General features: G+C 46.7%; 1 protein-coding gene across 2 annotated transcripts in view; it reads right to left on the bottom strand.

The window, feature by feature from the left end:
- OTOA (otoancorin) overlaps window positions 1–22,522 on the bottom strand; it is a 47,430-nt gene that overhangs the window by 19,490 nt on the left and 5,418 nt on the right. Inside the window, exons 7-19 of one of the 2 annotated variants that reach the window (XM_031433323.2) lie at window positions 19,975–20,210; window positions 19,012–19,115; window positions 17,088–17,188; window positions 15,095–15,279; window positions 12,993–13,116; window positions 10,493–10,708; window positions 8,595–8,762; window positions 7,685–7,825; window positions 5,977–6,035; window positions 5,693–5,810; window positions 4,631–4,704; window positions 2,742–2,877; window positions 1,561–1,751 (exon numbers count right to left, since the gene is read on the bottom strand). In XM_031433323.2, the coding sequence (XP_031289183.2) occupies window positions 1,561–1,751; window positions 2,742–2,877; window positions 4,631–4,704; window positions 5,693–5,810; window positions 5,977–6,035; window positions 7,685–7,825; window positions 8,595–8,762; window positions 10,493–10,708; window positions 12,993–13,116; window positions 15,095–15,279; window positions 17,088–17,188; window positions 19,012–19,115; window positions 19,975–20,210 (1,853 nt within the window). The remainder of the gene's footprint in view (window positions 1–1,560; window positions 1,752–2,741; window positions 2,878–4,630; window positions 4,705–5,692; window positions 5,811–5,976; window positions 6,036–7,684; window positions 7,826–8,594; window positions 8,763–10,492; window positions 10,709–12,992; window positions 13,117–15,094; window positions 15,280–17,087; window positions 17,189–19,011; window positions 19,116–19,974; window positions 20,211–22,522) is intronic. The other variant, XM_031433324.2, reaches the window with a different exon arrangement.

Below are 22,522 nucleotides of genomic sequence, written 5' to 3'. Positions count from 1 at the left end.
TGTCCCCAGCTTCTTTTTCCTTTTGAAAAGACTATATTTCTACCTGGAGAGGCTGCCAATCATGTGAATCCACTTCCCAAACCAAGAAAATAGGCCTGTGATGCAGGCTGACCAAACAGAGTCATCCCTGGGAACTCTGATGGACCTACTAGAGAAGCTCTCTCTTTCTTCTGGTATCTCTCGCAGTAAAAAGGATATTGGAGGCCATTCCTATCACCAAATGGAGAAAACGAAAGGCCACACCCAAGAACACAGAGCTGAGGGATGGGAGGAACATATTCCTGATAGCATCATTTGAGCACCTGGATCTAGCCATGCCTGAAGTCTGAACCAGGATTTTCCATTACGTTCCATTTCTAACTTCAATAAACTCCCATTTTTTAGTGTGAATTAAACTATTGAATTTCTGTCATTTGCATCAGAGTGTTTCCTTCTTCCCTTTCCTCAACAGAATGGTGATGATGTATTTGTTCCTTTTAAATTACTGTCACAGTCTTCTCTTAACGGCAAGATGAAATTTCCTCTTGAACTTGGCAGGATAATAAAAGCACTCACCCTGCATCCACTGTTGTTCTCATAGGGGCCATAAGTGTTTACTGGGAAGTGGTCACACTATATTTGGTGACAGCTCTAGAGGAGGTCTGCCCAGTTAGCAGTGATAACCCTTCTCCTAGGACCAAGGCAAGTCACTCCTGGCCAAAAAGCCTCCCTTTATCTCTTTGATTAACAGTTTATCCCACTAGACTCTAAATTCCATGAGGGCAGGAGCCACACTTAACAACAGCCACTGCATCTTCCCTCCTGGTCGTAAAGCAGTTGTCACGTACTCAGAACTTCTGTCCCGGGCACTGTTGTAAGTCCTCTGCCTGCATGAATTCAGCTGATCTTCACAACAGCCCTACCGGCTGTCACTGTCCCCATCCTACACATGCAAATGTAAAGAGCAAAAGACTGAGTAGCTTTTCCAGGTCACACAGACAGCAGATGATAGAAACAAAATTTTAACCCAAAGAGTCAGGCTCCCAAGTCCCAGCTCTTCAACTCTGTGTGATAGAAAGTGTCTGGGACATTAATTACCCCCAAATCGTTTGTTGGCTAACTGTTGACTGATGGCTAAGCCCTATTCAAATATCTGACTTAACTCTAGAAAACTCTGCATGGGAAAGAACAGCTCTGTTTTCCCCCCAGAGAGCTCTCACTCACCCAGAGCTGACAGCACCGCGATTATTTGCATTATTATTATTGGCAGTGTTGTTTCACAACGAAAAATAATATCTCCTTGCATTTGCAAAGCACCATTTTTTCATGCCTCTTTCCCTTTCCACATGCCAAGATGTACTGGTCACAACCACGTGAGGCCTGCAGAGCAGCGGCTGTTCTCATTTGACGGGGAATTTGAGGCCAAAAGAAGAAAGGTCACATTTCCAGAATAGACGGAAGTGTCTAACTTCATCGTAAGTGGGAGACGCTGTCTGCTTTGAGGCAGGAGAGCCAGGGCGGGGTCCCCTCGCCAGCACACCCGCCCACCCAGCCTGCAGAGCCGAGCCCCGGCCACCTCACCCGTGCTCTTCCAGGAGCCTGATCTTCACCACGGCCTTCTGCTCGGGACTGAGGTCTGGGCAGTCTCTGAGGCCATGCAGGGCGGTGGCCCAGGCCCTGGGGGACACCCCACGGTGGATGACGGCTGCCGGCAGGTGACAGAGCAAGTTCCCCAGGATGTCCACAGTGTACTCGTCAGCAACGGAGTGGTTCTGAAACCGATACACGGAGCTGACGGAAGGATACCGCAGGGCTCAAGATCGTGATCCCTTAAAACACTTCCTGACCCCAAAACTTGTAAAAGTTCCAGGATCTGAGTCACCTACTCTGCCACGGATTCATACAGACAGTGCAGGGCCAGACTGTACCCCAGGGACACTGGCCTCTGCAGTCTGGGAGACCCCAAGGCAGCAGGCGGGGAGGGGGCATGGAAGATTTGGTGCATCATGATTGCTCAATCAACGAGGCTGTGGTCTCACTGTTGTTGCTCTGAGGATACCCCAGAGTTCAGTGGCCATTATAATACTGGTACAGCAGTGATAGAAACAGCACTTCAAAGTCTGTATGGCACTGGAAAGCCTTCAAAGCTCTTTCTCAAAATGACACAGATAGCTAACATTTATTGGATGCTCGCTATGTGCCAGGCACTGTTCTAAGGGTTCCCAGGCCTCAATCCATTCACCTTCAAAGTGACTATAAGAAGTAAGAACTAATATCATCCACTTTTTCGAGATAAAGAGACTGCCAGCTAATGCCAAGGCAGCGTGCCCTTCGGGCCCTTCACTAAACAATAGATGACCTATTTCATGTCCCCAATAATTCTATGAAGGAAGTGCTACTGCACCCATCTTACAGATGAGGAGCCTGAGGCTTGGGGAGGGGAAGTGACTTGCCCAAAGCCACATAAGCAATCACTGCCAGAGATGTGTCTAGAACCCCGACTCTGTGTACTGTGCTCATTCCAGTCCTCCAGAGCAGACTCCCCTCATTCAGGTCCCGGAATGGCAATCTCTAGAACCAGTGGTCAAGACTGTTCCACCCCGAGGCATCAGAACCAGCTTTGAAACCCACAAGTCAGACTTCTGGCCATCACCACAGGCATGAGAGCCCAGCCAGACCCCCGGGGGCTCCCCAGGATGGCCACAGATGCCCAGAGGGGAAGGGGTACCCGTGAAAGTGTCCCCCAGGAAGAGTTTCCTTACCAGGCACTGCTGTACTTTTCTGAGGACAGAATTCTTTTTGTGGGAATCTAAAACCAAGGAGTCCAGCTGACTCTTCCCCAGGCTGATCAGAAAGGGCACACACTGGGAGGCTGGGACAGAAGCCAGGTAGCGAGCCCTGGAGAGAGATGAGGAGAACCGGGGAAGGAAAACAGTGCCTGCTCTGCATTTGCCCCCGAAATCAGGGTCTGCATGCCCACGGGCTTATCACAGGGGTGTTCCTTATATGTCTGTTCTCCCCTGGGATGTTCTGGCTTCTTCGGGCAGGTAGCAAACCTCCTACCCATCATTTTCCTCTTTTAAGGGCAGGAAACAAACTTTTCACCATGCTCTCCTACAAGTGGGAAACAAACTTCCCATCATGCTCCTCTCCTACAAGTGGGAAACAAACTTCCCATCATGCTCCTCTCCTACAAGTGGAAACAAACTTCCCATCATGCTCCTCTCCTACAAGTGGGAAATAAACTTCCCATCATGCTCCTCTCCTACAAGTGGGAAACAAACTTCCCATCATGCTCCTCTCCTACAAGTGGGAAATAAACTTCCCATCATGCTCCTCTCCTACAAGTGGGAAACAAACTTTCCATCATGCTCCTCTTCTCTGCCCCAGCAGCCTGATCAGAGACTAGGATCTCCATAAACGGAAGTTGACTGATGGACAGGTTGAGCAGAGATGAGGAGAAAGGAAATAAAAAAGTAGAAGAAGAAAGAGACAAAGAGAGAGAATAAAATTGAAAGTGGGAGGGAAAAAACAAGGAGAGAGTGGAGAGAGCAAGAGAAATGACTCTTAATTCCGTCAACTCCATCCCAGAACTCTCCTCTCAGCTCTTGATTGTATATTCTCCACAGGGGCAACATCGCCCCCAAGGGGAAGAAACTTAGTTCAGGAAGAGGGAGAAAGTAGGGAAAACATCTGAGTTATTACAATGATTTGTGATCCACCAAAGCTCAATCCTACTCAACAAAATCTTATTCCATGTAATTTCTCTCCTTGGGGAGAAATTAAATTTTTCTCCTTTGGGAGGCAATAAATGATGATCTCTCTGAAACAAAAATCGGTCCCCAGAATACCAGCAAAACACCCCCAGGGCATCACACAAGCCCTCCCTGATCTGACCATCCCTTACGTCTCTGGCCTTCTCATTTGAGCCCCTGGATCCAGACATGCCTGAAGTCCATCCCTGGACTTTCCAGTTACCCAAACGCAGAATTACCTTTTAGCGCCTAAGCTAGTTTGAGGTTAAGTTTCTGTCACTTTCAACCAAATATCTACTTGATATTGTAAGTGGCTTCATGCTTGTCTATTTTCCCTCCATGAGATTGTAAGTTCTCATAAGGGGAAAATTTACTTAACTCTGAGAATTTAGTACATAGTAAGTGCTCAATAAATAATTTTTTAATTGAATGAAGACAATGGCAGCAAGAGAAGCGAGAGGGAAATAAAGAGGAAAAGAGAAAAACAGTATCCAGACCATATTTTAAAAGCAGAGCTGTCCCCCAGGCCTGAACACCCACCTACACCAGAAGAAATCCTCACTGCTTGCATCAGCTCTGATGCCCCTGGAGCCTGGGCACAGCTGTGAGGCGAGCCCAGATGTGACCTGCTTCACCGGCACTCGCTCATTCAGGCTGGGGTTATTTTGGCTTTGGCTTTGGCTTTTAAATAACAAGAAAAAGCCAGAAAATCTGTCTGAAATATAGATGTGGGGCTCAGAATTTAAATCCTGGTTCTCAAGGACTTGACTGTTGAAGGCACGCTCCACTCTGCCTCTGGTTCTTCACCAAAAGCCAGGTGGAGAGAGTCACTTTGGCTTCAGAGACTCTCGCTGATCTTACTGCTGAGCCAGAAAGGGGGACTGACATTCACTTACGGGAGTGCAGCCAAGAGGAAGGGCGGCATAGAGGCCCTGGAAACTTCCCAGTATTTCCACGCCAAACAGTTAATCTGAAAGATTAAAGCGGTTCTAGGAATTTAGCCCAATAATAATAAGAGCAAACACAGATTGTGCTTTGCTGTGTGTCAGACACTCTTCTGAGTGCTTTATATATGTTCACTTAAAGAGAACACCCTACGATGGAAGTACCGCCATTGCACCCAGTTTATGGATGAGGAAACTGAGGCAATAACAAAATGCACACACAAATCTAAGTCTGAGAAGGCTTATTCACAACTGCAAGAAAGTCAATGGCCCTCATTCAGGGACTGGTTAAATCATGGTATATGCATACATCTGAGTACTATGCAACTATCTTGTTTCCATAAGATAGATTTACTGTGTGTGTGTGTGTGTGTGTGTGTGTGTGTGTGTGTGTATGACATAAATTTAAACAGAATACTGTGTACAGTATGAGCTCATTTGTGTTTTTTAAATTACATGTAGATGTTTTATCTATACCAAAAACTCTCCAAGTCGATAGCAGACTTTCTCTGTAGTCCAAACTCTATTTCCAATGCCTGCTTTTACTCACTTAGATACCGTGAAAGTCAGTTACTGCCCCTGATCTCCCCACAGAGTTAAAAAGTCTCCTTAACTGTTTGAGAAATGAAGTTTTAGATGGAAAAGCAAATGCTCCTAGAGAATTGCTTCCATTCCAAGCTACCCCTGGGAAGGACAGAAAGGTTAGATGAGGGTATGACCTGCAGTCCCAGGCGAGCATAACTGTGAACAAGCAAATGGTACACCTTCCAACTGTATTTGGAGGTTCAAAGCTGCATACGGAATAACCAATCTGCTGAAACTCTGCCTGTAGAGATGTGGGGTTGTGGAGCTTTTAAAAAAGAAATTGGAGAAAACCTGGGTCAATCTTTGGCCCCATGTCATCACTTGCATTGGGATAATCCTGGCTCGAATCTCTTAAGACGCCGCAGTTAATCCACCCAGCAACTGGGGTAGGGAGAGAGGATTAGAAGCAGGGAAGTGCTCCGATGGTACCTGACACGGTGAGAGCAGAGAGAAGTTGTTCTCAAAATACTGGAAATGAGCCAGAAAGGAGTCTGCGCTCATGGCATCCACATGGGAGCATGTCACGCCTTTGACCAGCTGCCCTGAACTGGAAAACAAAAGGAGGGCAGGGAAGAGGGAGGCAAGGAAGAGCAAGAGAAGGCAGATCTGGCCTGACCCCAGCTGCAGGCGGGCCCACCGTCCAACTATCCCTCCGGGGAAATCAGGCTCCTCGGGAGGGAGACTCCAAGGGCTCGCCAGCCCCAGGCTCCTACCTCAGGAGCTCCTCTGGCCTCCCGGTTGTCTTTGACAGAAGCTCATACAGGAACAAGGCCTGAGGGAAGAGGATGATTGCCGCGTTGAGGGAGCGCTGACTCATCGTGACGAGTCCCGTCGGGAAGGCACACCATGCTCCCACTTTACAGATGGAAAGATGGAGGCTTCGATACTTACCCAGGACCACACAATTGCTAAGCAGCAGAGCTGGGATTTGAACTGGTGTCCAGTATTGCAAAGCCCACAGGTTCACACCCTAGGTGATCCCAGTGCTCCAGGAGGTGGATGAGGAACAAAGCCAGGCCAGCAGGGCTGGAGGTCTACTCCCTGCGCTCTAAGAAGCCCTCTGCTCAGTTGAGGACCCCCCCCCCGTAGCCCCTATTTACATGCCCACCTGCTGGTTCCTTGAACACACAGCACCCCACGAAGCAAAATAGAGGGATGAATAGACCAGGACCAGCCAGGAAGTTCCATCAGTAAAGTAACTCCTGCTCACAGCAGCATCCCCTCCAGCCCTCCCAGGCGGGCACTCCAGGAGACCAAGACTTGGTAGGAAGGGGGGTCGTTTGTTTCACAGAATGTAGCTTTACAGAACACCTAACTTGCAAACATGATCAAGCACAACATTCATCTATTTATGTAGACTCTGAAACTTGGAACGTAATTCCCCAGACTAGATTACGAGCTGGCATTGGGCGGAGGCATCTGTGACGTGGCAGCTGAACCCAGGCGAAAGGAGCAGCAGGGGAGGCAAGTTCCAGGTGTTCTCTGTGTGGCCCCAGAGATTTCCTTGGGCACAGGATCTGAGGGCAGACTGGGACCTGGGACCTGGGACCCTCTGCTGGAGTGCTTGTGCCTGGACAAATGCTTCCTCAAACAACAGAATACAATAAAACTAAAAAGAGCTAAAAATAACTACATGCATGCGCAGTTGGGGCAAATTGTGTTACTGACCTGGGTTCTTGGACTCTTTAGTCAATAGAAATTGATAAGAGTCCAGATGAGAAATTCAGGCAGGGCTGTGCTGGGACTTGTGATGCAGCACAAGGGAGCACAAACAAGTGACAGGTTCCCATGCTAGCTCTCAAGGTGGGGCAGGGCAGTGAGCTGGTCCCTTAAATGGGGTCAGGGTAGGCACAGATGGGTGGGTCAGGCTGGAGGGGTCATCTTCCATCTAAGAGAGCACTAATTTCGTGCTGTCTGTCTTCCTCGCTAGGATGGAAGCTCCCTAAGGCAGGGGTTTCCCGCTGTTTGGTTCACTTCTACGCTACCAGCACCACACGCAGCACCAGGCACCTGGTGGGCAGGTGCCCCACTGATGAGTGAATGAAGGAGAAGCAATTTGGGGCAAGTTTCCAAGGCCACGCACTGGTGTCCACAGCGCAACTCTTCCCACGCGGCCCCAGCACTGGCCGCATTTTATAACCCGGGTCACAACTGCTCTTACGTGTTGTTCTCGTGAGACGTGATCCCCATTCTGCACATGAGAGAACCGAGTCCGCAGGAAGAGAAGCCGTGAGCCCACAGTTAGTAGACGGCAGCCCCTGAATTCACACTCGTATTTCGTCTAACTTAACACTGCACAGTTCTGCCTCTTGGGTTTAATCACACACAAATCAGTGTCTTTTACCAAATTAACCTTAGAGCAGACCTTTCCCACAAGACAGTCAGAAATCCAGGCACCATCTCCAGGCATCGAGGTCGTACCTGACTCCTCCGAAGCTCCTTTTCCTTCAGGACTGCGGAGTTGAATTGGGGTTCCCGCCCTAAATCGAAGAGAGACACTTCCTTGAAGAAAGCCCCTTGTATTTCCGCAATGCCTGAGGCAGTATCTCCCGCTTCAATCATCTGCCAAGAGTGAGAAGAAACACAGTAACGATCTCGGACAAGGTGCACTGAACTGTGGGTCAGGGCCGGGCGCTGTGTCCTGTGCTTCACGGGCAATGAAATCCACCGGGTCTGCTCAGCAACCCAGGGAGGTGGTGGTGGTGGGGGCTCTTCTTATTCCCAATTTATAGGTAAGAGAACTGAGGCTTAATGAGTAATGGGCTGAGAGCTGATACATGAGATTCAAGCCCAAGTGTGTCTTGTTCCAAAAGCCACACTCTTTCATTTAACCGTAGGTGCTACAGCTATCTGCAAGGTGTTGTTATTTTAGGCCAAGCCCTCTGGGTTTGGTTTCTTAACAGATTTTGCCGTTGGACAGGGTGAGTCTGATAGAGTAGGACGCCCAGAAGACCACTGCCAAGTAAGAAAGAAGAGTATGGACATGGCTTTGGAGCATGGAAGGAGGAGATTTCACAAGCCCTGTGGGGACTTCAGGATTCACTTTAACATTTGAAAAACGAGCTTCTAAAACATTATTATAGCAAGAAACCTAACTGAAAAAAAAATGGTTTCCAGATTCGACTGGCTGGGGAGGTAAGAGAGCACTAGGGTCTGGGAAAACTACAGCGTGACCCCCGGTGCCTTCTCGGGACAGGAGGGAAGGTGGGCATCAGGAGAAGGCGTTCTCCAGGCTCAGAACAACCCCCACCCACAGTCACAGCCCACACAAAACCCCAAAAGCACACACTTGGTGAGCCACATGGCTGAGGACCAAACGTCTTCCTCTCACCTTGCTCAGGACACCCTGCCGCTGGGCAGGCGACAGGTCGGACACGTGCAGGGAGACGGTGCTTCTCAGGAGCTGCGAGAGGTCCCTGCGGTCCATGGCGTGGAAGGCCTGGGTGCCGACCCCGGCCAGCAGCATGCCCATCTGGCTGACGTTGTAGAAGGACAGCACCTGGGGGCCGCCGGCCGAGAAGACGGTGAGGCCCGGCTCCCACCTTCCACCTCTGGGACATTTACGAGGCCCCACCGCATGCCGGGTGTCGGGATGGGTGCTGGGGCACCGCAGTGAGCAAGGCACAGGCTGCCCTCCCAGACCCCCTCTCCCTCTATCAGGAAAGAGAGTTAAGTATCAAAACACGAGACCCTGAGTAACTGCTCCGCTGGGGGAATTACCATGCTATTCGAGGCCACAGTACAACTATCCCAAAGTGGTGACCCATGCGCCACAGCTGACCAGGCAGTGGGCTTTTCTGTGTTTAATTTGAACTAGCTGACAACATTTGAAAATGGAAGGAACCCCTGCGGGGGAGGGAAACGGCTCAGCATGCACGAGGTCCTGCATTCAATCCCCAGTACCTCCACTAATTTAAAAAAAAAAAGCTGGAAAAAATATTTTTTTTAAGTTGGAAGAATCCCACAAAAATCCAGATTAGAGCTTCTGCTTTATTAAAAAAAACAAAACAAAACAAAAAAAACCTGAACATCACATCAGGCCCAAGTTGGCAACAACAGGCAAGAAACCTTGAGTAGGTCATGGGGCTCTCAGCTTACCCAGCCCACCCCCTCTCATGGGGCCTTGAAACAGCCCACTTTCCTCAGTATGTCACCTGACAGGCATCTGACGTAGCAAAGCCCCACACTCATCTATCTTCACGCGGAAGCGTTGAGTTGAAATGAAGTGTTTCAGGATGTGAGCCTGATAGTTTATGATAAATATGACTGCAGCTGGCCACCCTAACAGATATCAGCCCTGACAGCCAGCCTCTGGAGTGAAGATGCTAGATGTAATATAATCAGGGGCATTCTTTGGTTCTACAAAAAAAACAGTTGAGTAGTTTCCTTTAGTTATTCTCTGTAGAATGGACAGTCCGTTACTGTCCCCAGAGAAGGCAAGACCTTTTGAGCTCTGGCTTCTTAGTAAAAGTCACCCCACCTCTTTGTAGAAAGAGTTGGGACACTAGGAAGGAGCCACGTGGCCCAGGGCTGGGAGAAACGAGACAGCTCTCTAAAATCAAATTCACAGAGAAATGTCCGGGTGGCCCCAGGTGGCCCCAGTCAAAACAGAAGGTCTGCAAAGCCTTCAAGATAAAGTCACCGTGAGTCTGGAAAGGACAGGATGAAAGGTCTTCCTTTGGCCTTGAGATAGAAAGTAAGAATGGGTGGGCAGTGATATTGCACCGTCACGAGGTAGTTAGCATGGGAGTTAAGCAAGCAGGCTCTGAAGCCAGATGCCCCGGGTTCAATCCCAGCTCTGACCCTTTCTTGTGGCCTTGATAATCCCCTTATATGCTCTGTGTCTCACATGAATGACCTGGAAAATGACCTACAGGGTTGCTGGGGGAAGATGGAATGACTAACTCAGCGACAGCTAACCCTCACGGAGTGCGTAATCTGCGCCATGCGTGGTTGGGCTGCTCCAATCTTTTCCTGTGTCCTGACTCACATAATCCTAGGAAATAGGTGCTACTGTTATCCCCATCTTACAAATAGGGGAACTGAGGCAAAGAGAAATTAGGTCAGTTCTCCAGTATTGCACAGCTAGTCACTGGCAGACCAAGGGCTCGAATCTAGGTCGACCTCCTTGGCACTGTGCTCTTATGGATTGGCAGCCCCCTCTGTGTGTGTGTATAACTGGCCCGTGGGTCTCAGGGCATTAAAATAGAGCTCAAAGCTCCAACTGACCTTCTCCTGGGCCAGGTATTTGGCAGACAAGATGATGACCTGGCTCCTGGCCCAGCCCGAGACCTGGTTGAGGGTGGAGATGGCGCTGTGCACAGCCTCGGGGGAGAGGGATTCCAGCTGACTGTGGGTCAAGCCCACAACTGCATCCGACAAAGAGCCCAGAGTCTCGTTGAGGGTCTGGTTCTCCGTGGCGATTTCCAGGAGGTCAGCTTTGAGCTAGGAGGGAGCAAGCTGGGATGAGGGTCTGCAGCAAGCAGGCTATACCCTGGGGTGCCCCCTTACCCCACCCCGCCCCATCAAAGGGAGAGGGACTCCTGCCGAGCCCAGACCATGAGTCGCCCCACTGAGAATACCACCTCCTCTAGCCTTGATCTTCATAGGACATGAATTCACTTTGTGCTTCATTTAAATATTAATTTGTTATTAAATCAACTTTAAAGCATGGCAGAAGGAAACTGTGTCCTCTTCACCCATGACTCCAGCACCCTCCCAGAGCATCTACTTTCTTTTAGTGACCGTGAACTCTATATCCTGTCTTTATGGCTATTTTTCTTTCCTGAAATATCCAGGGGGGTTCATAATAATATATAATCTGTGTAAACATCATTCTCACCAGTAACAAGAAAGTGAAGGCCTCCTGAAAATCCTGCCTCAAAAAAATTACTATGATTAGTAATTGGGTATATATGTTTCTAAGACTTCTTATGCCTTTATAAACATGTACTTTATAAATAAACTACAGTATGTAGATTTACATAGTTGTGATATGAACAGAAGTGCAAGTTTTGCTCTGTATTTTTCATTTGAAATTATGTCAGACACGTTTTCACACTTCGGTGATCCCCTTAATTATTTTTTTTATAATATGCCTGTCCAGCTATAGTCAAGTGAGTTTCCCAACTGCTTCCAGTTAAAAAAAAAAGGTGATAAACTCATTTGTTGTAACAAGACCTTTGTCCAAAACTACGAGAACGGTTCACGTTTTAACATCTGAATTTGTATGAACAATATACATCCACGTCAGACCAGCGCACACAAGCGTTCCAGACGATACCAAAATGGCCACTGGGGGGCAGCAGAGTAAAGTGAAAGAAACGGCTGTCACCGCTCCTGGGTTTCTCCAAGTTCAGCTGCTTCCCTTCTGTAGAGATCGCCTTCCACATCTGCAAAAGGCCTAGAGCAGTGGTTCTCAAAATGTGGTCCTCCACCAGTAGTATCAGCATCACTTGGGACGCTGTTAGCAATGCAGGTTCTCAGGCTCCACCATGGCCCTCCAGAATCAGAGACTCAGGACCTGGGTGTTTTACCAAGATGCTTTTAACAAGCCCTCCAGGCGATTCTGAGGCACCCTCAGGTTTAAGAAACACTGACCTAGATGATTCCAAAGGGTTCTCTCATATCTAATTGTATCTGACTTTTTTGTTGGTCACAGCTACCCTTGTGGCCTTAAAAATACATTTATTTTCTTATTTTTGCTTGAGCTTACTTGGAGGGGATTCTTTTCCTGGAAAACAAAAACATGCACGGACCAAGACAATGACTATTATGTCAAATGCCAAATGGGCCCGGGGATTTTATGGTTATGTGTGAAAAACTGCAGTGGAATTATTGATGGAGTTACCAAAATTGTTCTTGAATACTGCTTGCATGTCATCTTCTTAACTAAAAAAAAATGAGAAAGACGGGGAGCAGGGGATAGCTCAGTGGTAGAGCAGATGCTTAGCTGAGCTCCTGGGTTCAATCCCCAGTCCCTCCATTAAATAAATACATAAATAAACCTAATCACCTCCCCCACCCCCACCCCATGCCAAAAATTGAGAAAGACAAAACGAAATGAGAGAAGCCAGGCAGAATTAAGACTTTAAGGGAAGAAAGGAGAGAGAGATGGATGGGGGAAGGAAATGAGAGTTCACATGTACCAACTTGTCCAAACCTTTGGTCCAGAAACTCAATAAATACACCCTAATCCAGGAGTCTCCACTCTGACTGCATTGGAATCATCAGAGGAGATTTTAAAACATACTACACCCAGGCCACACCCCAGACCAATAACACAAGAATCTCTGGGGTTGGAGCCTGGGAGAAGGGGCGTGTTACTCACATAGAACCAGGTTTGAGAACCACTGTTTTATCTCCTTGCTGTGCTAAGCATGGTCACCAGACCAGCAGCCTCAGTATCACCTGGAAGCTTGCTAGAAATGCAGTCTCGGGCCCCACCCAGACTTTAAATCTGCATTTAAGATGCCCAAGCAACCGTATGCACATTTAAGTTTGAGGTGGCTGATCTCACTGAATTTTGATCTATGCAAGCTTTTTTTCCTATAGTTTCTTGTTGTTTCTTCCCATTTTAAGCTCATCCCAGTATTTGGGATACCATCCAAATATGGATGGACCTAGATCCTGATTAACCCTGCGCGTTTCCTCTCAAAGGCCAGGCAGGATGGTTCTCCCATTTCTCCGGCTAGTGAAACTGAGGCCAAGGCTATGGGCCCTTCTGCACCTTCTGAACACCAGCCTGGAAGCCCCTCAGGTGGCTGCACTTGATCATCTGGTGAAGGAGGACCCGGGCCATGGCAGCGTCCAGCAACTCCAGATCATCGTAGAAACACACCAGCAGCCCCAGCCTGTGTGAGAAGATAAGGGATGCTGGTGGAGGGCGCAGAGCCAGAGGCCACAACCACAGCCCCACCCCAGTTAGACCCAAGAGAGTCGCAGTCAAAGCAGCTGCCTCGTACCAGGTACTGTGCTGAGCCCTTTACCTGCATTATCTCATCACAACAACCCTGCAAGGTAGATGCTCTCATTAGCCCCATTTCACAGAAGGGCAAACTGAGACTCAAAAGAGATCAAGGGTGACTTGTCCAAGGCAAGTAGTGATGCTGGGCCTTAAATCTAGATCCAACCAACTATGCCATCTCTTCCTGGGCCATTATGGGGCACAAGGAAAGCATGCTGCTCACTTAGCCAGAGAAAAACCTCCATTTTTCATACAGAGATAAAGAGTTTGTCCACCCTGATGGATTCTCTGAGGCAGAGATTTATTTCCAGGATGCTTTACAACCAATATCCCTAGATAATGATGACTTCAAAAGGGAAAAAACATAGACAGGAGGCAAAACAATGTAGGAGCAGAGATGGGATTTGAACCCTGGATCTAGCTGGAAGCACAACATCTAATGGCTAAGAACATAGCTTCAGGCCAACTGGAGTTTGAAGCCCAGCTCTATGAGATGTCTGACCTCCAGCAAGTTATTAATTTCTCTGATAGGTTGCGGCACACAGTTGTGCAGTGCACACTCTGTACTACTGTACAGGGTCACCCTGCCTCTCTAAGCTTTTAATGGGGAGATTTTCTTTGTTCATCATAGCGCATCATAATTAATACAATGAATGAAGGGATGAGGAGTATTGTGAGGGTTAAATGAGAAGAGACACAACTGTTTAGCATACTTCTTGGTGCATACTAAGCACTTACTCATCAGTGGATGCTCTTAGCATTGGCATGAAATCTACTTGACTTAGCAAGGCTGGACCCCCTGGTTGAGCATGATCAGGCACTGACACACTCAGACATGACCACAGGAGAGCAACCAGGTCCGGAAAAGACTTTGAAAGCATGTCTGATAAGAAAAGAAGACTCGGAGGAAGTGAAGACTGAATGTTAATAACCATGTTAAGAGTAACTAGTATTTCTTAAGCACTTGCTACGTGCAGGTGTGCTTAATCTTTATGAGGATCTTAATGAGGTAGGCACCTTATTATCTCCCATTTTACAGATGGGGAAACGGAGGCACAGAGAAGAGCAGTAACACAGCCAAGATCACACAGCTTGTAAGTGGCAGAGCCAGGATTAGACCCAGGAAGTCTGGCTCCAGGTCCCATGTTCTTAACCACGAAGCTATTTTTTGTGTAACTGTAGAAAAATGGGACCCATGCTAATGGGTGAAAATTACTAAGGATGGAGGAAGAAGGTGGAATCATTTTATATAAGAATATTCTCTGCAAATGACTTTGAAAAAATGTAAGGTAATATGGTGATATCAGAGGAAGCACCTTGACAATAAAGCCCTGGGAGATGGAGAGAAGGTGGGTGAATAGTGCTCACCACCCCTCCTTACTGCACACCCCAACTTCTGACATTCAAGCCCTTTCTGGGGTCACCAGGAGCATAGCTCCTGGCCCTCCCCTGCTGGAAATGGTTCCAGGGGGATCAAGTTACAATCACTAAATGCTAGAGCTGATCCCATCCCAGGGCTCCCCACCTAGAGTCTAGATAAAAAGAGGTTCACAAATACAGGGACCCCCAAGCTATTTCCAATACTCAACCCAACCCAATGGAAATTACACATTTACCTTGGAAAGGAGGAGTGTTAAAAATGCTCCATTTCCATGCTCAGAGCTAGAATCTTAGTACTTGCTAAGACTGCATAAGTGTCTGGCACATAGGAGATGCTTAAGAAAGCATTTGTTTTCTTCCCTACTTCATAACCTCTTTAAAGGGGTCTCTTTGGTGAAACACCTCCCTCACATGCACAGAGACGTAGGACGTGGACCAGCCACCTCCTTCCCCTGCTGCTCAGAGGAAGCCGATGCTTAGATCACATCCTGGGGAACAGCTCTGAGGGCCCAGAGATCCCCGCCCCTTGCCTGTGGATGGTAGAGGTGTTCCTCATGTCAAAGCTGGAGGAGCTGATTTTCTCCAGAAACGCCTGGGCCAGTTCAGGCGTGATGTCATAAACCGTGTCCAGCTGCTTGGTGGCATTGTCATAGCTGATAAACAGCCCAATCTGGGGGACAGAGACAGGAAGCGCAGTGAGGAGAGCTGCAGTGGCCCCTTGCCGCTCCACCCTGGGGTGGGGGTGGGGGGTCCTGTGCTGCCCCGCCCCCAACACTTGGAGATGCCCGTTTCTCCTCGCCATTGGTTTCTTAACGGCCGCTAACTGCTACTTTGGTTTCTTCTTTGATCCAATTGTTATTTAGGAAAGTTTTTTTTTTTTAATATCTGAGCAACTGAACTTTTTTAAAGCTAATATATGTACATTTATTTGTAGATTTGTCTTACTGAGGTCAGAGAATGTGACCCACAAATTGTTTGCTTTGGGGAATCAGAATTTTTTCATAGGTGTATCAGTTTACAAATGACCCTCAGGTAATAAAAAAAGTGTGTGTTCTCTTTGTAAGATAACAAAATTGCATATATGTATATAATATATATGGAAATATATTTACATAATATATAACACGCCTAGGTTATGTAAATATATATAATATGCTATTCAAATTCTTTCTACTCTTGTTCACTTTTTGCCTGTGTGTCCAAGAGTGTCACACCGAGGTCTCCTGTATTCCAACGCACTGGTATTCTGTGCTTAAAGGACTCATAAAGTTGTCTCTCCCTCGTGGAGCTTACTCTTCGTCCATATAAATATAAAATTCCCTCTTAGTGTTGGTACTCTGTGGCTTTACCTCCTTCCTCTACATTTTTAGAAGATGAAGAAATGTTGCTAATGGCCTCTTGATCTCAGAAATTCCCCGCAAGGAGCCCAGTTTCCTAAGAATTGAACCTCTATGTAGTGGAGGGTATAGCTCAGTGGTAGATTGTGTGCCTAGCATGCACAAGGTCCTGGGTTCAATCCCCACTGTCTCCATAAGTGAATACATAAATGAACTTAATTACCCCCACCCCCCCACCCCAAAAAAAACCACTGGTCTAAAACTATTAAAAGAAGATTGAAACTCTATTGACTTCCTAAAATTCACCCAACTTTGGGAGAGTAAAGTGGAAGTTTAATCCATTTTATGCTTGAGGGTTATAAAATTGAGAGACGTCTGAAACAGTCCCAGCCTCCTAGGTGAAAAGAGGAACCCAGGTCTGCCTCTGTGGTTTCATAACAGCCGGATACTGTTGCGTCAACCGGTCCTTGCACAAGCTGGCCAGGAGAAAGTCAGGGCACATATGATAAAAACTGGAGGCAAGCCCCAAACTCTTAATGAATGCCTCCCTGTTGGCAACACTCTTAGGAGGCTGCATTCCAGAACCATGCTACTCAAGGGATTTTAGTGTCACCGGGCCAACGTCAGTAGGAGAGAGACAGTAACCTTGAATATGTACATTTCTCCACTGTAAACTCGAGCTGAAATCCAATCACTGCTCATGCTGAAGTAGCTATCAATAAACGTAACCATAAATAGGAGTAGCTATTCATCCATGTTGCTTTTCATTTGGGTTCGAGCTTCCAAGGACCAGAAACTGTATAGCTAGTGTCCTTGCCCTTTCTGAAGCACAAAATTACCCTTAAATGATTTTTTGTTCACAGCCAGCATTCTCTTTGGATCATGTTTGTTCACATCAGAGTTATCTTAGTTGTCCATAATTCTTTTTCTTTTCTTAGCTCTTCTACACTAGAACACAGTCCAATGACTGACTGCTTGAGACTTTATTCCAAGTGTTTCCTTTAGATGTTCAAGATATATTTAGCTGAGGAGGGGTGTCCAATTTCCAGGGCACCTTGACTGGCTGGATGAACATGAGAGAACACACCTTACCCCAGATGTATTTGTGATGGGAACATGTAAATGTACTTTTCCAACTTACTTCTCTGGGACAAATTTTCATGATTTCTTCAAGTGATAGGTGAACCATATATCTGCCCAGAATCCATAAGTTTTCTGCACTGACCCATGAAACAGAGTCATCTGCAAAAAAATTAATGAATGGATAAATGAGTAAATAATTAAATAAAAGTCTGTGCACTGGTATGTGATAGTCAAAAGCATCTTTTGATCTTGACGTCAGGACCTCCTTTTTGCATTCATTAACTCATTCAACAACCACTTTTTGAGAGCCTCTCCCTATGAGATGCTATGCTATACACAGGCAATGACAGGTGCCCACCGCTTTGTTACTCAATGGTGTGGCCCTTAGACTGGCAGCCTCAGCGCCTCCTGGGAACTTGTTAGAAATTCAGATTATTTTTAATACTTAAATGTAGTTTCATTTTTAGTTTATTTAGTTACCAACCTGAAATATATTGGACTCTTTTATTACTACCAGTAACAATTATTATCTTCCTTATTGATTATCATCATGTTCCTGTACATGAGCCAAACCAAACCATTCGTCCTTCCTGGTAGGCATCCCAGATGTTGTACAAATCTTTGCTCTCTTGGCTGGGTCCTTCTCATCAGCTTGGATGCCTTTCCCCTAACCCTTTTGCTTCTAAACCCTACCTTAAAAATTGAGCTCAAATATTTTCTCTTCCCTAAAGTCTTCTCTTATCTCTTTAGCCTGCAGGACTGCCTCCCTTATCTGAATTCCCAGAGGGCTCTCTGGGAAATTTGAAACTCCCACTCAGTGAATGTCAGCAGGGCTTCGAGAACCGTCATGACCAGGATCCAACTTCAAGTTTCATTGAGTTAGAATTGGCAGCCATGACCTCCCAATCCTTCAGTAAGACTTTTACCCACAACAGCACTGTTCGAGTTCAGCGACCCAGTCACCCTGTAGTGTAGTCACCAACCATCCTCAAACTTGGGATAGTTTTGACGTCCAAAGTATTTCCAGCTACCTCAAGGAACTTCATGAAAAAAAAAAAAAAGTTTAAAGCCCAAATTTATCTTTATTCACTTTGATTTAATAATGAAACATACAAGAATTTTAGGAGCATCTGTCTCCGAATTCTGGCAGTGGGGAGGGTGTAGCTCAGTGGTAGAGTGCATGTCTAGCATGCAGGAGGTCCTGGGTTCAATCTTCAGTGCCTCCATTAATGGGGGAAATTTTTCTTTTTTAATTTAAAAAGGGAGCAGGGTATATAGCTCAGTGGTAGAGCTCGTACTTAGCATGCAGGAGGTTCCAGGGGGTGTGGGTTCAATCCCTAATACCTCCATTAAAGTAAATAAATAAATCTAACTACCTCCCCGTCACCAAAAAAAAAAAAAAAAATCCTGGCAATAAGGACTTCTAGAGGTTGGGTGACTTTCTCAGGGTTACACAGTGTGAGATTCAGATTCCTGGAGGCCCTAATTATTCATCAGGCAGAGGGAGTTCTGCTGGGCATTGAAGACATTGATTATTCCGTTGTATAATGCCTCTTCTATACAAATCTCAGAGCTTAATTCCAGGAAAAGGATTGATTGGCACCCGCTACACTCCTACCCCACAGGCATTTTCTAAGTTTCACACATACACACCAAGCTCATTCCCACCTCAGGGCCTTTGTATTTGCTGCTTCCTCTGCCTGGAAGGAATGCTGTCATGATTTACCTTCCACTAAGAAACTAGGACATTGATGGTGAGATACAGATGATCCTTCCTGCAGAGACTTCAGCGCGTGAAAAACGCATCGATGAAATGGGGTGTGTGTTTGACTCCACAAGCCACATCAAATCCTTTTCAGACGTTGAGGGAGGTAAAAATTATGAGGGACAATTAAATCAAATCCGTATCTTCTGAGATGAAGCACCTCTCTGAAGGATGGACTCCCCCTCAGAAGGGTCCCCCACTCAAAGCATGGGCTCACCAGTGAAATTGGAGGATGTCTGCAAGATCCCAGTCATCCAGGAATAAAGAGCTTTCTGGGAATGTGCCGAGGTTTGGTCGTAGAGATCTTTGAATACCGCAGATCTGAATGACACAAACATGGCATCAGTTAGGGAACGAACAGATGACAGCTGCCTCAAGGCTGGGTCAAAACAGCCGAGGTACACAAAGCTGTCTTTGGTTAAAAGCCCTTCCCACTCTCTTGCTGGATATATCTGTTTTCCCATTTCTCCTCTTCTCATTACGGTTAAATACCTTCCAAAGAGTGGTCCCCACTCCTCACCACTTGGTCAGTTTTTTATTTTATTATTTTTTGGTAACAGCTTTATTCAGATATAATTCATATACCATAAAATTTGCCCAATTAAGGCATACAGTTTGAGGGGAGGGTATAGTTCAGTGGTGGAGTGCATGCTTCACATGCAAAGGTCCTGGGTTCAAACCCCAGTACCTCCATTACAATAAGTAAATAAATAAATCTAATTACCTCCCCCAAAAAATAAAAAAATAAAAAAATAAATTTTAAATAAATAAAAATGAAGTGTATACTGCTGCAGAGACCTCTCCTCCCAGCCACCTCCAGTGGACAGCCTGCCCCCTCCCAAGCCCCTAATTAAAGACCTGGGAGCCAAAAAAATAAAAATAAAATAGTGTACAATTCAATGCTTTTCAGTATAATCACAGAATTGTGCAGCCATTACCACAGTCAATTGTAGAACATTTTAAGTACCTCAAAAAAAAAAACCCCATACCTTTTAGCTATCACCCCTGAACTTCTTGTCACCCCAACTGCTAGAAACCACTAATCTACTTTCTATCTCCGTGGATTTGCCTCTTCTGGATAGCTCAGATAAATGCCATCATATAGTATGTCACCTTTGTGCCTGGCCTCTCCCAATTGGCATGATGTCTCCAAGCGGGGGAGGCAGGGGTGGGTACTCACAGGTTCTTGAAGGCATCCTCACGCAGGTCTCGGGGGAGCCTCTCAACGATGTCCGGCTGCAGGAAGCGGCCTGAGGACCCCCTCAGCACCCTACCCAGGATCTCCACACACTCCAGGGGGTTCAGCACCTGGAAACACCTCTCCAGCGTGATGAGAAATAGGCTGCGGTTCACCCCCGGGCTCTGCAAGGCTTGTTTCCGAACCTCTGCCAAGTCAATAACGATGTCATCCAGCTCCTAAGGGAAGGATAGGAGTTAGGGTTGTCTAGAGAGCTGCCTCTCGATTTGGAAGCCCTGGGAGGGACCACACTTAGCAGCAGTGGTGAAATTCAGGACCACTATTAAATACCATGCTGTGACGTCAAAACTTCTAGAACTTTCCATCACCTCCAGAACAAAGTCAAGGCCTCCACCTGCTTCATCCACACTAGGCACCTTCTCTCTCTCCAGATACACCATGACCACCACACCTCAGGCCCTTGCTCTAGCTGGAGTCCCCTCCCCACCTCCTTCTCCCAGCAAAATCCAGCTGATCCTTTTAAGGCCAAGCTCAGTTGTCATTTAATTGGTGAAGTCTTCTTTGATGTCCTCTTACTTTGGTCAGGTCAAATCTCCCTCCCCTCTGGGCTCCCAAAAGCATCTTGAACCAAATTCCATGATGCATTAGAGATGCTTATGGGCCTGTCTTTCCTCCAAGCCAATGGATCTCGACCCTGGCTGCACATCAGAACCACTAAGGAGGTGATCCCCTGCACCACCATTTAGAGTCTGACTTAATTGGTCTCTGGTGATTCCAGTGTGCAGCTGGGGTTGAGCCAGGAAAGTCCTGAGGCCCAAGCCATGTGCTAGGAGAATGCCTGGTACCTAGAAGACACTGAAATGTGGCCTGTTTGAATGAATGAATGAATGAATGAATCCTTTGAACCACAGATTCCCGACTGCTGACAGGGTTTGGGCACAATCTGACTTGACACACTCTATCCTTCAAGCAACACATCCTCTGAAAATAACAGTCACAATTTACTGAGTGTGGACTACACATGAGCCACTGTGCCAGGCAAGGAGGGAACATGCACTGACTCCTGTAATTCTCACAACAGTCCTATAGGTTAAGCCCCATAAGTCGGAGGGTCAGACATCCCCAGGTTCAAATCCCAGGTCCTCCACTTATACATGTGTGGGTCCTTGAGCAAATCACCTATCTTTTTTAAGTCTCAGTTTCTTCCTTTTGAATGGAGAGAAAATCAGTGCCTACCTCTTAGATTTCTATCAGAATTGAATGAGATCATGAATGGAGAGTGCCTGGTACCAAGTGAACACTCAGCAAGCATCGTATGGTGTAATTAACTCAGTGCCACAGGGGACGAGAACAAGAGAGAGAATGGGCAACCTGCCCAGACCTGCACGGAGCTGGGATCTGACAAGTCCAAGCCCACACCTCCAGCCATGACCAAGTGTTTCCTGACTTCAGCCATTTCCGGTCGGGGCTCAACAGTGCAGGGGCTAAGAGTGTAACTTAGGGGCTCAATGAATAGCATTAGAGCATCTGTGAGCACTGGGGAGAAGCTGCATCCTCCTTCCCACTGCTGTGGAGCTGCCCCCCGGCATCTCCTTCAGGGATGAACGTACGTAGGCAGCAAGCTGGCCAGGTGGCAGAAGAACCTTTGATGTGTCGCCACCAGAAATCACACACTTTCATAACATACTACGGTTGTTGCAAATGTCTTGAAATCACACTCAACACTTCCTCAGAATTACAGAAGCTAAATTTTGTTATTGGATGTGTTACAGAAACAGAGAAATTACTGTACCCCAACTTGGTCTTATGTATTTTGATAAATGTCTTCCAATAGAATCAGCTTCTTTTGTCATCTTTTGTATTTCATTTTAATAGATTTTAACATTATTCTGAGAAGGAGCCCATGGGCAATGCCAGAGGGCTCACAGCTGGTCCCCCCTAGGTTCCCCCCTCAGGTTTGCCACTTCCAAGCTGTGTAACCCAAGGTTACGCACTCAGCCTCTCCAAGCCTGTTTCCTCATCTGAACGTTGAAATGGTAAGATTCTAATTATCCTTATTTCAGAAGGTCCTGGAGACAATCCGATATTTCCTGGCATGTTAAACCCCTAGGACAGTTGGCAAATCTAACCCACAGGCCAAATCTGGCCCACTGCCTGTTTTTGTGAATAAAGTTTTATTGGAACACATCCACACTCTTTCATTTCCCAGTCATCTATGGCTGCTTTGACATTACAACGGCCGAGTAGAGTAGCTGTGAGAGATCGTATGGCCTGCAAAGCCTCAAATATTTGCTGTTGGGCCCTTTACAGAAACCACTTGCTGATTATTCCCTTAGGATAATACCTGACACATAATAAACCCTCAATAAACATTAATCAGTATCATTTTCATAGACCATCATCCTCATTTTTGCCATATTTTTGCATTGCCTTTATGATTATTTAGTTCATGTTTTTACTTTAAACTGACCCTTCTTAAAACAAATCCATTTCAAAAGGAAACATTACGTCTCCACCAAGCTCACAGATT

This window comes from Camelus dromedarius, chromosome 24 (genome assembly GCF_036321535.1).
Source record: "Camelus dromedarius isolate mCamDro1 chromosome 24, mCamDro1.pat, whole genome shotgun sequence".
NCBI lineage: Eukaryota > Metazoa > Chordata > Mammalia > Artiodactyla > Camelidae > Camelus > Camelus dromedarius.
The sequence above is the reverse complement of the archived record's forward strand: the minus strand, read 5'-3'. Positions and strand labels throughout refer to the sequence as shown.